Source organism: Podarcis pityusensis, assembly GCF_964106645.2.
Source record: "Podarcis pityusensis genome assembly, chromosome: 2".
NCBI classification, from domain to species: domain Eukaryota; kingdom Metazoa; phylum Chordata; class Lepidosauria; order Squamata; family Lacertidae; genus Podarcis; species Podarcis pityusensis.
This window is the reverse complement of record NC_138029.1, coordinates 53,147,399-53,161,066: the sequence shown is the minus strand read 5'-3', so window position 1 is coordinate 53,161,066 and position 13,668 is coordinate 53,147,399. Positions and strand designations below refer to the sequence as shown.

At 42.3% G+C, this 13,668-nt stretch overlaps 1 protein-coding gene across 2 annotated transcripts in view; it reads right to left on the bottom strand.

The window, feature by feature from the left end:
• Window positions 1–932: 932 nt before the first annotated feature.
• The window catches only part of NSG2 (neuronal vesicle trafficking associated 2), a 59,000-nt gene continuing 46,264 nt past the window's right edge, over window positions 933–13,668 (bottom strand). For both annotated transcript variants that reach the window (XM_080997299.1, XM_080997300.1), the window contains exons 4-5: window positions 5,982–6,092; window positions 933–4,518 (exon numbers count right to left, since the gene is read on the bottom strand). In XM_080997299.1, the coding sequence (XP_080853425.1) occupies window positions 4,327–4,518; window positions 5,982–6,092 (303 nt within the window). In that variant the 3' untranslated portion in view covers window positions 933–4,326. The remainder of the gene's footprint in view (window positions 4,519–5,981; window positions 6,093–13,668) is intronic.

The following is a 13,668-nucleotide window of genomic DNA, read 5'->3' as shown; positions in this document are numbered from 1 at the left end:
CTTTGGTTTATATAACTCTGTTTTCATGACATGATTGTTTGATTCAAAGGGACAATTTTATCATCTCTCAATCATTGCCGATGACTCATCAAGCAGAACTGCCTTGCATTGCAGACTTTTAGCTTGGTTCTAAATGTCTGCTAATCATCCTGGAATTAAGCAGCAACACTGATAAGATTGTGGCAAGACTGTGATATCTTTTCGCGACTGACCTTTTGTGCTAAGGTCCATTCTGGCATTCACTTCTGATGCTATAAAGTAATTGAAGCTTATCAGTTTCACAAGGCAATGATTTCTTATGAATGCAGCCCTTCTTATTTTGCATGACAGAGGAAAGAAAGGTTTCAGGACCAGCAGGCAGCCTGATGCAGTAAATAATCCTAGCTGTCAACTGAAAAGGTCACATCATGGTGTGACAACTCCCCCCCCCCCTAATTTGTATACTGCTCTACATCCAAGTATTACAGGGTGGTTCACAACATATTACTTGACAATGGGCTGGCCTATGCATTGAGCAGAGGCAGCAAATCTCCTGGGCACAAGTGCCACTGGGTTCATGCTAGATGAGTAATAATTGTGGACTCAGTTACATTTGGTTGCTGCAATGTGCAGTACTACCCTATGCATGTTTGCTCATGAATCCCATAGCTCAGTGGGACAATACATGTTTTGCACGCAGAATGTCCCAGGTCTAATCTCTGGCATCTCCCGGTAGGGCAAGGAAAGAATCCTACCGAATCTTCGATATAAGGCAGCTTCCTACATCCCTATGCCAGCCCATCATGTTTTGAAAGAGAGAGAGAGAGAGAGAGAGAGAAGGCAAATGTGAGCAATCAGTGCTTTGCAGTTCCAAGCACACTAATTCACCCACATTTTATTTGCCTCCCCCATCTTTTAAGTGAAGAAAATAAATATAACCGTACCATAGTAGCTGAGACTCTCAGACACATCTAGCTTTATTTGTCCTGTCAGAAAAGGTCAAGAACTACACCAAAAATACTTCAGTCTCTTCTACCTACTGACATACAATACACCACAAAATTATAAATTGTCCAGTAGTTGTTCTGGGCATTGTTGTTGGGGGCTTAACCCCCCCTCCCCATGGATTTGTACATTTCAGGTGAGAAATGGATTTACAGGTGAAGTATGAAGCAGGAAGGGGGTAGAGAGATAAGGATAAAAAGTCAGACAATGAGATTTGGCACTACAGTTTTGGCTACATTATACAACCATTTATCATAACTCCTTTTGTACTCCAGCTCCAACTCAATGGACTTTTTTTTTTTTGCAAACAAAATATACATATTTGACTTACATAAGATATCTGACTTCCGAGTTCATTTTTTAGGACTCTCATTTGCAGTCAGCATAACACTTTGATTGGGTTTGATTCAATTTCACTTTGCTTAGTTTTCCTTTTAATTTGGTTCACTTTGGGCATAATCATCGAGACGTTGCTCCCGCTGACCACGCCCAAGCAAATTCCAGCACATCTAATTTAATGATCATTCACTCAAAAAAGTTGTAATATTTCTTCAGTATGTTTATAACCTGCTTTCCCTCCGTGATCCATCATAAGACAGTGTACATGGAGTTCCTAGGCAGTTTCCCATTCAGGCACTGACCAGACCCAGACCTGCTTAGCTTTAACAAGGAGGTTGCATTACATGCCCTCAAACTATGCCCTGGGACTTCCTGCACTGGCATCAAATTGCATGGAAGTGCCCATATGATCTGGGCATCTAAGGTGGTGCTAGTAAGCCTTGACGTTTACTTGATAATGCAAGCAGTAGCATCCAGTGGCAGGGGACAGCTTTGCCCAGCAGGCTTCCCAACGAGATCACTGCTGCTAACCGAGAGGGGAGGTGTCAGTGAAATCGAGTGTGGTTGCGGGTTCAGCAGCAGAGCTGATGTGATGTTCCTGCCGCTGCATCCACACCGTGCCAACCTCCCAGCTGCCTCGACCCTCTCCCTCTCAGTTACCAGCAGCAACCTCCACACCCTGCCCTGATGACCACTATCCACTCCAAGGAAGCAGCACCCCTGCTCCAAACCATGTAAAGCATATTGGGCTTAAGGATCAATTCACACAAGCACTTTGTTTTCACAACGAGGTGGTTTTGTGCAGTCAGCTGGTGGCGGAGACTGGCATGGAATCCACTCTTCTTGATGCGGTCAAAATATACTTGTCTCCGTCCCACCAATGACAAGCCTAGCAAGACTTGTTTATGGGAAATGAACACCCTTTCCTGAAGTCTTACCAATTAAAGGTTGGCTTTTATGCAGGAAAATGGTGAGGCCATAGCTCAGTGGTAGCACACATCATCTGCATGCAAGAGGTCCTGGGTTCAGTCCCTGACATCTCCAAGTACAGGATCAGGTAGCAGATGATGTGAAAGAGCTCTCTCTCTCTCTTTCTGCCTGAAACCCCAGAGAGCTGCTAACAGTCAGAGCAGACAACATTGGGCTAGATGGACCAGTGCTCTGACCCAGTATAAACCAGATTGCTAGATGCAGCAGCCAAGTATTCTTGGCAAAATAAACACTTATAGACTTACAGAATTGTAGAGTTGGAAGGGACCTTGAAGATCATCTGCTCCAACCCCCTGCGATGCAGGAATCTACAGCTGCCCCATGTGGGGATCAAACCTGCAACCTTGGCATCTAACCAACTGAGCTATCCAGGCTCAGCTTCCCCCCACCCCAACTTTTAGAGGAATTAGACTATTTCTCTGTGAGTGGGGAATGGTATATGCAAAGTGGCTCCATGTCTCTTTGCCATCTACATGGTAATAGTTGAGTATTTTAGCTTTTGGCTTCATAGCTCATGGCAAAAATATGACTCTAGAGGGATTAAAACATATCATCCTAAGGAATCTAGCTATGGTCCAGCAAGGAAAAACATGCATATGGTACACAAGGGGTTTGTCTGCCTGTTCTTTCCACAACAGCTCCAAGTAACATGCAGATTATGTGGGGGGGGGGGTATATAAAATAATCACTTTGTCTGAAAAATAAGACAATTGGAGGTTGAATGAGGTGAGGAACAGCTGAAGCAGAAAGAGTAGGAAAAAACCCATTTAGGTTTGCAAGTCTGAGAGGCGCTCACCTCTGGATTGTGTTCATAGAACCTTTCTTGTAAGCTACTAATTATCTACAGAATAAGCTAATTTCAGGGGCTTATCTTCCTCAAAATACTGCTCACTGCACTGGAGAATCAATCCTCCTGTGGCCTCTGAAGCAGAAAGAGGTCATTTCAGATATTCTTGTTTCAGCTTTTCCGACATCTAATAGGACAGGTATTTTAGAAAGCAAGAAGGTTGCCATCAGACCAGCTCAATTGTGGCCTGGTGGGGGTGAACATTTTAAACTCAGTTTGTTAGTCAATATAGACATGTGAATTGGCACAAACATAAGGAGTCTCCTTTTACTGAGTCAGACAACTGATCCATCTAGTTCTGGACCGTCTACACTGACTGGCAGTGGCTTTCCAGGGTTTCAGGGCAGGGGACATTTCCAGCCCTATCTGGAGATGCTGGGGATTGAACCTGGGATTTTATGCATCCAGAGCAAATGCTTTGCCACTGAGCTATGGCCCTTCCTCAGTATTTCCCTCTGAGAGAGAAACCAAAGAAATGGTAGCCATGATCCACCAGGTCATTGCACAGGCAGGGGACTCCAATGAATGCATTGCATCAAGGGCTTCCGCATCCATCTTCATTTTATAGATCAGATCTGTAAAGCCCTAAGTTGGGCTAGAGCTCATGCCCTTTTGCCCAGCCTAGTGTAACATTCTATTGTGTCCCTCCATCAACACAAGTTTCCCTTTTAATCTGACAGACAAATTCCACAGTATTGTGTGTTGTTGCTGTTTTCCCTTTGGGGGCGGGCAAGGAAGGCCTGAGAAATTATGCTTGTGATTTCTTCTACTTCCTCGCAAATGTCCTCTGGATTTGCTTTTGTTTGTGTGTTTTTTCATTATTTTTTTTCATTTTTCTAACAAATCTTAAGCAATGATTTTAAAAATATTTGTACATTGTTAAGATATAGTCAACACCTAACATGCCTTTGTACAGGATTTTGACTTAGTTACAAATCAACGAGAACAATGCACCAAAGGAGGGGGGAGAGAGAAAGAGTGAAAGAGCAAGAGAGAGAGAGAGAGAAGAAAGAGAGGGAAATATCCATTAAGATGACACCTGCACTTGGAGTTGCTTTATTCTTGCTGCACTGATTGCCCAGTGCCCTCGCTGAACTAGAGCAATGCTTTAGAGACATGATGTTGTTCTTCCCCGTTCCCCTCCATCCCTAGGCCACCAGCTGGCTTTAATGGCCTTCTGTCTTGGCGGCCTTGGCTTCGTGATTTACCGATCCGGAGGAAAGCCAGGGAGAGACGGACCGTGAGCTGGTTTGCTTGGCCATGCTGTAGTGGCTGATGACGGTGTAGAATCTGCCCCTGGAGTTGGAATCCTGAGCGGAATAGTAAGCATCCAGGGAGGCTGGAATGCACCGCTTATGCTGAAGGGAAGGAAGAGAAGCATGACCATTAAGTAGCGATCTCATTTACAGAAACTTTTTTAAAAAAATAAACATTATTCATCCTGCATTGATCCAGGAAATTCTGAACATTTCCCTCCCTCCCAATATATTCAGTATCAGGGCAAGGGACAGAGGCTGCGCACACTAACCCGTTTGTAGCACAAAAAGTGAAGTTTTTCATGTCCTGAATTGTTCATGCTCATCCTCAACATGATGCTTTCAATCGAGATTGATTCTAGATCCTGCCATCCACAAGGGTGGGTGGGTGGTGACTTGTTACATGTTTGAAAACCTCCCCTCAGTTAGGTTATCCATGCCTTTTACTCCCTTCACATGTACATGGTGATTGAAATCTTGGTAAACGCCCACTGACAACATCATTGGAAAGGTGTGGCTATACCCTCCATTGCCAGGACCACCTACATCCGTTTTCAAATGGACACTCTGCGGGGTAATGCAGAATCAGTCTGAAATCAATAGATCATAGAGTTGGCCCGGACTCTGAGGATCATCTAGTCCAACCCCCTGCAGCTGTCCTATATGGGGATCGAACCTGCAACCTTGGCATTATCAACACCATGCTCTAACCAGCTGAGCTGAGCCTTTATTTTCACAATGAAATCAGCCCCCCACCCCCCAAAAGCAACAGATCTGATTCTGCGTGGACTGCATAGAAAAAGCAAGTAGTGTACACAGTCTCCATTGATTCTAGAATAAAATATAGTGTGTGCCAGATTGTCTTGTTAGGATGTGGAAAACAGGTTCAGATCTCCAGTCAACCAGAAAACTCACTGGGTGACAGGTGTTCATTTCACACCTGTCCATACTTAACCTTCCCCAACCTCACTCCCTCATCCCTCCCCCACTCCCAGTTATGATGAGACTTTGAAATTTGCTCTTCCCGCTTACCTCATCCACAAGTTGATCCAGCAAAATAAATCACCTCTTCCTACTAAATCCCTCTCATTTTAGAGGACTGGCATGGTAACCACCACCTTTTCTTTTCTATATCCTATGTTGCCTCAACCCTCAAGACAAATATCCTGCTAGAATAAGCACACGTTTCTCCCCAAGGGCACACATCCAGCATCTACAGAGAGTTGCCACCAAACCTCTAAACTGCACTGCACACAGTCTCTATCCCAAAATGTTCAGTGGCTAATCTTCATAGTGAGTGAACTCTAAAGGCCAGTTTATGTGAGCTCATTTAGAAATATGTGGGGTTGGCTTCATGCAGATCTAAACCTGTCAAGTTCAAAATAATTGTGGTTGGCAGAGGGTGCTACCAACCCCTATTTCCTAAATCACTAACTGCTTTTCAGCATGTTGTTGACAAATGATGTCTTTGATCCTGATGCGAAAATGCAGGACTAAATTGTAGCCGTGCGGTGAATTAGATTCTGTCATTAGCAGAGACAGTTCATCCATCTCAGACTTCTTACCTTATAAACAAATCCATCTGGGCAACTGTGGTCGTAGGTAAAAGCTTTGTATACCACAAGAAATACTATGCAGGCGAGGAACGCAAGAGCCAGACTGATGAGAATAGTGACCTGCAAAAGAGGGCTAATATTAGTCTACTGACATATGCAGCATCTCACAGTTAAATGACTTATATTAACAATCAGCCTAATAGACTGCAGTCTTTATCACACTTTGCAGTGCTTAACTAAGCATGGAAATTAAATGAATACCACATCCAATATCCCCAGGTTTTTATGTCGATTTCCCCTCTAAATTGAGGCCCTGATGATGTGCATTTTTCTCTATGCATCATCTATAAAACCTGGGTTTGTCCCTCTCCCACCTTGCTTTCTTATTATAAACCAAAAATTGCTGCTGCATCTCCTTTGACTTCTGCTGGTTTCACACTGGAAGAGTATTTTGAAGATTTTGTCTTGTTTGGCACTTGGTGGTAAGAACCTGTGTGCTACCATGCGTGTAACTGTTAGTGGCATTGTGAGAAGGAAGAAACAATGCACGGTTCATTCAAAAGCAGCCAAGTGCATCTTGTAAGCCTTCACCACCTCCTTTTACGTCTTCTGTTGCAGACCAAGCACAATTATGATGTGTTTTTAGATTTAGCCAAAGGAGACTTTCCCTGGAATTCGGTGAGGGTGTTTTACTTTTCCTCCCTCTCAGAATATTGACACTCCACCTTCCCGTTTTATTTGTTGCTTTTTTTAAGATTTGTGGTGGCTTGCAGCATTTAAAAGAGTAAAACATTGCAGCATTTAAAAAAGACATGGTCAGCCTTTCTGGTTATGGAAGATCATTGGGAGTGGGAGCAAGGAGCCCCTCCCTTGGCAGGGAGTTCATCTCCAATGTCAGAGATGCTGAAGGGATGTGGGGACAAACTTCTCCAGGCAATCTTAATGAGTAGTCACATTTGTGTGTCCTTTAAATACCCTGGTCCTAAAACATAGCTGTTAACTTTTCCCTTTTTCTTGCAAGGAATCCTATTCGGAATAAGGGAATTTCCCTTTAAAAAGTGAAAACGTTGGCAGCTATAGTCCTAAACCATTAGGGCTTTAAATGTTATAAACACTGCTCTGAATTGTGCAGCAAGTTTGCAGCAAGTGACTGTTGATGGCAAATGGGTTTGTGGTGAGCTTGACTATTGGCAGACACAAAAAGGCAATAAAGAGTTATTCAGAACTAAACGCTTCATTTTTGTGCTGTATTATTTAGCACACAATCCCAGGCCACTATTAGTAGCTTCAGAACCAGGTTAAAAAAAACCACAACATATCTTGTTCTTATGGAGCCCTCTCACATAAGCAGGAGCGTCTCATCCAGACCTTGCTTTGGCTGAATGTATTTTTGTGCTAAGAACAGGGAGTTGAGATGAGTAAAGGGTCAGTATGTTCCTTCCACCTACAACAATCTAAGAATAGTGAAACCTTTTGTTCTGCACCTGTCTAGAGCTGTTGCCGGGAAAGGTTGAACAAGTCTGAGGAATATAAATATCAAAGCAGCTGCCTTAGGTCTTTGCACTCGCTGCATGCCTTTGAGACCAAATTTGGACCATGTGGTGCTTCCTGAGGGGCGCCCATTTGGCCAATGTGACCCGATTCCATCACAATCCAATGCAGTGGCTGACAATAGGACTGACCAGCTGTGAAAGATGATGTAATCCAGGAATAGCCAATGAGTAACCCTCCAGATCTTTTTGGACTACAACTATCATCACCCCCAGGCAGCGTGGCCACTGGTCAGCGATGATGGGAGTTGTAGTCCAACAATGTATAGGCAGCAGCACTTTTCATTACCCAGGGATAGCCAAACCCTAACACAGAGAAATGTGGTCATGAGCTTGTTGGCTTGTGCGTTTGCACCATCCCTCCTTCACCATAAATCAAGGGATCAGTTGCTCGAATATGCATTCACAAGAGCACAAAAAGAATAGGAACTCTCAGAGAATTGGCTAAGTCTAACCCACACAAGACCTTTTAAATTTATGGAGTCGAGAGACAGTCAATGAAAATAATACACCAAAAGCATATTCAAATGTATAAAAGCATATTTACAAGATGCTTACAGTTTACTCTGGAGATTATTGTCTGAGAGTAATTTGTAAAAGCCTCCCTGCACAATGCTAACTAATAGCATCTCAGAAGAAGAGGCAGGCTGGCATTTTGACAGAAAGGGGGGATATTATTTGTATTAGGGAAGACTCTTAACTCATATGATCCCTCCATTTCCATTCCAAAGTGGTGCACCCTCAGCAGGACTGCACGGCATGCTTTTTCTGAATGTATAAATCTGCCATAAAAATGCAGATTAGCAATGAAATACAGAGTTGTTGCTGGGACAGAAAGCTGAATTGGAAAGGGTTACAATAACAGGGAAATATTCAAGGAGAAATGTCAGAGTTATTAACATTTTGAAGTTATGAACTCCTTGAATCTTTAGCACATATAAAATGAGCAAGCTGACGTCTAGTATGTAGGCAGAAAATGTGCAATTCAGCACTTGAAATATTACTGGGTTGTGCTAAACATTACCAGGTTGCATCTGGGGCACTACAGCACCTGGAAACAAGAAAAGTGATCCCTGAAAGAGCGTAAAAGGAATTGTTCTGGGAATTGATCAAGGAGAATGCATGACCTTGTGGGACAGTCAGTGTGGCAGAAGGATGAAGCGTCGTGGGATGCAGTACAATCCAAATATAGGGAACATTAGGTTGCATTGCCTTGAGGGCAGCCAACAAATCCCATGGCCAAAGCTTCAAACAGCGGAGGACCACAGCTCCTGCCCCTATCAATCCATCCCCAAAACCTGCCCCACCAACAATATTGCTTTTCTCCCTCCCTAAGAATCCCTAACACACCCTCCAAAACTAAGCCACGTTTTTCTTCCCTCCCAACTTGTCTGCTATTCTTCCCTCCTTCACTAGCGCATCCCAACCTCCAGTCCCTGCTTCTCTGTCCCACCAGGCTCCATCTTCCTCCAACATTCATCTTCCTGCACACCAGCTTTTGTTTATTGATAAAAGTGCCACGGCTACCAGCACAGAACGCTTGCCATAACTATGGCTTTAAACATTCTCTTTAGGGACTCTAGCACTGTTGTATCGGTCTGTGAACCTCCAGTTTTATCTCCCAGATTCAAACCCTCCCTCTTCCCTCCTGTTCTTAGCTTCCCCTCCCTCTGGGCATCCTTGGTTACTCTCTTCCCTCTTCTACACACCCGCAGAAATATTCTGTGGCATTGCATTATACCTGAAAAATGCACAACACACAATTGATCTGGATTAGAATGTCAGGCCATTTAAAACCAGAAAGAAAAATTGGGGGGGGGGGGGGCATGGACTGGAAGGTGACAAGGGTGAGTTACAGCTCTCTGAGTACTCAAGGAAATACAGGACTTCATTAGCATTCAGATTCTGCATGATCAGGCAGCTGAACTACCTAATAAAACTCAGGGTTGGGGTGTGTTTTTTAAAGAAGAGTATGAACCTTGGCAAATCTCAAAGCAATATAAATCCCTACAAAAGAGAAATAAAAAATTAGGGAGGGAGATAAAACTTGCAGACATTATAGACAGGAATCCTTTGCAGGCAGACACTGCCCTTACCCTATCAGCAAAGATTTATCAAAGATGGTACTTAATTGCTGCACTGATTGCTATGGAAACTAATGCCCTCATTCCATGTCTCTTCAGTTGGGGTGGGGAAGTACTCAGCCTTAATTTTATCACTCTCTTTGCCAAAACAGTTGTCATGGGCTTGCAACTATGTATAAAACCTTGATTGCTGCAACACACGGTTCTAGCTTGCATATTGTATAATGCTGCTCTCTGGGGGTATGGGCTGTATTTTACCAGATTTGTTTTTGCTATATTTCATTCCTGTGAACCATCCTGGGAGTTTAAATGAATCTCCTAAATAAACAAATATGAATACATGGTGTAGATTTATGAGACCTGTACATTTATTAAACTAAGTAGCCCTGATAATGTTGCTAACCAAGATACTTCCCCTTCATGCCATTGTCTAATTCCTATTGTTTTACTGTACATTAGATCAAAGCATTGTTCCACACCAATTTTAGTGGAATTCTAGCTCAAAAGAAACCTCCTTTACAAGTTTCTTGATTCATACAACAAGTAGGTGTCTTTTAAAACAACCAATTAGCATATTTTCCTATTTGATAATATCCAATCTATGTTCCTTTGCAAATGACTTTTATCTCATTCCATGAAATCCTGACTCTAGCACTTGAATATGAAACAATCAGAAACCGATGGGCTTCCTTTTGGGCACTTGTCTTAACCAGAATACACCCATGGTTTCTGTGAGACGATCCAGCTGCTCCTGCCTTTCAGTGTTTTTAGTCAATAAATGAAATCAGAGTTGTGAGTGACAGCTGAGCTGTTTGAACAAAAGGAATGTCCCTCCCACCTTCAGTTCTTTTCTGTCTAGTGGCTTCTATCTCCTTGTACATGCAACCCCCAATTTGTGGGGGAGGTTGCATTCCAGGTCATTGCACACGACAGCAGAGCACACATAAGCCAGCTCCGCCCATTGTGCCCCTCCCCCATTCCTCCCCCTTTCCCACCCACTTCTGGGTTGCCACAATGTGCACATGTGCGTGTTGCACGTCAATTGGCCGTGCATAAATTGGTTGCTGTATGTAATCTCCATTTGAGATCAGCGGTTACCTATAAATTATTTTCCGCAGATTCTCCTAGACAGGACACTCAGAAGTAAGTTTCCTTGTGCTTCATAGGGCTTACTCCAAGGTAAGTGGGTACAGGATTGCAGCAGCCTAGGCTTTCTTGTGAGGAAGGGGCAGAAAGTGGCTCATGCGTCAGCACAGTTGAATACTATTGGGACTTACGCATTTAAACACACAATAATCAGGCCAAATTGGTTGAAGCCCCAGAGGTGTAATAATTTGGCAAGGTGGCAGGGAGAAAGAGAGAACAAAATATGTCCTTTTACAAAGATGCAGTATTCTGGTTAAGTAAAGCAAAAATTAATGCTTGTAATACAAACACTTAAGTCCCCTTTCATAGCCATTTTATACCTCCCTCTATAGATTCACAACGGTAATGTAAGGTAGGTTTTGCTGCTGGTTGTGAGCAGGAAGTGAGCAAAACAATGATGAGCGAAATCAATTTATACTGCAAAACTGTATGTATTTAGAGTACTTTTTATATCAGGGCTGGCAAACTGTTTTCTGTTTTGTTTTTTGCTGCAAGAAGCATCAGAGTTGGGTGGCAGCAACCAAAGCAAGGAGGAGAGGGAGGGAGGCATGCCTGTTTTCCTGGCTTTGGCTAGGCTTGGTTAGGCTAAGAGACACTGATTAGCTCAGGGGCACCAAGTGAGCTTCTTGGCTGAATGGGGATTTTGAATCGTTTTAGCTCAAAAATGAAAAAGAAAAAAAAGTTGCTATTATGAGGTATTAATAAATAGCCACAACAAATGACTACACGGCTTGCTTTCTGACTAATTAAATCTTGAATTTATCCAAGCATGAACATCTGAACAGAACTGCTGTAAATCTTAGATCACTTTTGAGCCCCTCTACGCCTGATGTTGCACTGAGTGTAGTATCGCAGCCTAAAATCAGTAGATGAAAGACCTACAGTAACGCAACACATCTACAGCTCAGGAAGCTTGAGTTCTTTACACGGTTTAGGGTTGGCATGGGTAGAGAGCAGGGCAGATACTAAACACAATGATCCTTTGTAGTGCGGAACTACAATGATGGGAAGTTTCCCCCCTTTTGATATTCTGTCTCATTACTCTGATATTTTTGTGAGTGTTTCACCCCACCTGTGAAAGAAGGTCCAATTCTGCAAGTGACATAAAATGGATGCTAATTTTTGTCTCCTTGGGCAAGTGCAGCAGGGCGCCCAATCTAAATACAGCATACTGGGTGCAGAAAATCCCATTGGCACTTTTGTTGACGGCTACTGGTAGGGGTGCCAATTAGGAATCGAGGAGACATTCTATTCAGTACATATTTAAGGTCAAAACTGTTGTATTTGCACTTTCGGAAACCATATGTGAACCAACACACAGCTAGCCTTCAAAATTCAGAGTTATCTGAATTTTGTAATGCAGTTCTCCAGCCCAACAACATTTACAAAAATGCATGTATTAGTGGGAAGTGTGCATAAAAATGAAGATATTAGTGAAAACATACAGAAATGCAATTTATTGGACAAAGTTGCTTGCAAAACATATGTCTTAAAACAGCATATAAGAAAATGTTTATTAGGATAAATTTGTAGTAAAATGCTGATGGATTTTCAAGAGGATTTTTATTTTAAAATTGTAACCAGCTGCAAAATGTGGAAATCTGAACTTAAGATTGGAAAAATGGGAAAATGTGAGAAACTAAACTGGCAGATCCTTCCACCCTTGTTCCAATAAATGCTTAGAGATGGGAAACCTTACCTGAGCTTGATTTGCAATGAGCATGAATTAGCTCTAGCTATTTTGGAACAGCTGTTTTTAATTCTTAAAAATTAAAAAATGGCTTCTTAAATATCTTTTTGAACTAACTCTCTATACCTAATGATCTTATTTCCCTCCACATAGCCATGTATCTGTCCCAGTCCTTTCTGTTTTCTGACTCCTGACAATACAATTATTCAGAGTGGGGAAATTATGTATAGCCTGTACTAAAAGATTTCATACTTTAAGTTGATCTGGAAAGGGTGGGTTGCAAAACAATATTATCTGGAACAATGTGATGAATTCATTCTGTACTGGAAGCTTAAAATAAGTATCAAAATATGAAAAAAATGTGCTAGAAGTTTTATGATGATTTATTATTCACAGAAATAAAAATGTAAAAAGAAAGAAAGAAAGAAAACTATTTAATTTATAAAGCATAATCCATGTATGATGGAGTGGAAGAATTATGATACATTATTTCTCTAATATTGGACAGTTGGTAACTCTCTTTAACTTCTCTGGTATTCCGTTTTCTTTGTATAATATTTTTAAAAATTAAATTGAGAAATTCTGAGGCTATGCTAGCAAGTTAAGAACATAAGAAGGTCTCTGAAGGATCAGACCAAAGGGCTCTCTAGGGCAACATTCTGTTCTCACAGAGGATTATGGGAAGCCCAGAAGCAGGACTTGAGTACAATAGCACTCTTCCTACTCATGTTTCCCAGGATCTGGTATTCCAAGGCATACCACCTCTGCTACTGGAGGTTAGATATAGCCATTATGACTAGCAGCCATTGATAGCCTTATCCTCCATGGTTTTTTCCAATCCCAGCCAAAATGGCAGCCTACATCTTGTGATGATTTCTAAACTGGTCATTGGTAGAATTCAAAGGCTTAACGTTAAGGACAGACTTGAAATATGTTGCAAGCCAAGCACTCGATGTGTAAAATAAAGCTCTTACTCTCCGGAACATTTCCCTCCCACTTTTACAAAAAAACTTTTCTCCCTCCCACGTAGCTATCCCATGACACCCTTGCCCTACTTCTTCCGCACATTTTGTAATTAAGAAAGAGCTTATCAGATGAGGTGACATCTCCGCCGCTAATTCCCCTGCCCCGCTGTCCCGTGGGCACAGTGAAAGCACAAAACAAACAAGTACACCATGTTTCCAAGCAATTTGTCAAATCATTAAATTGCCTGGGCAATAAGTAGC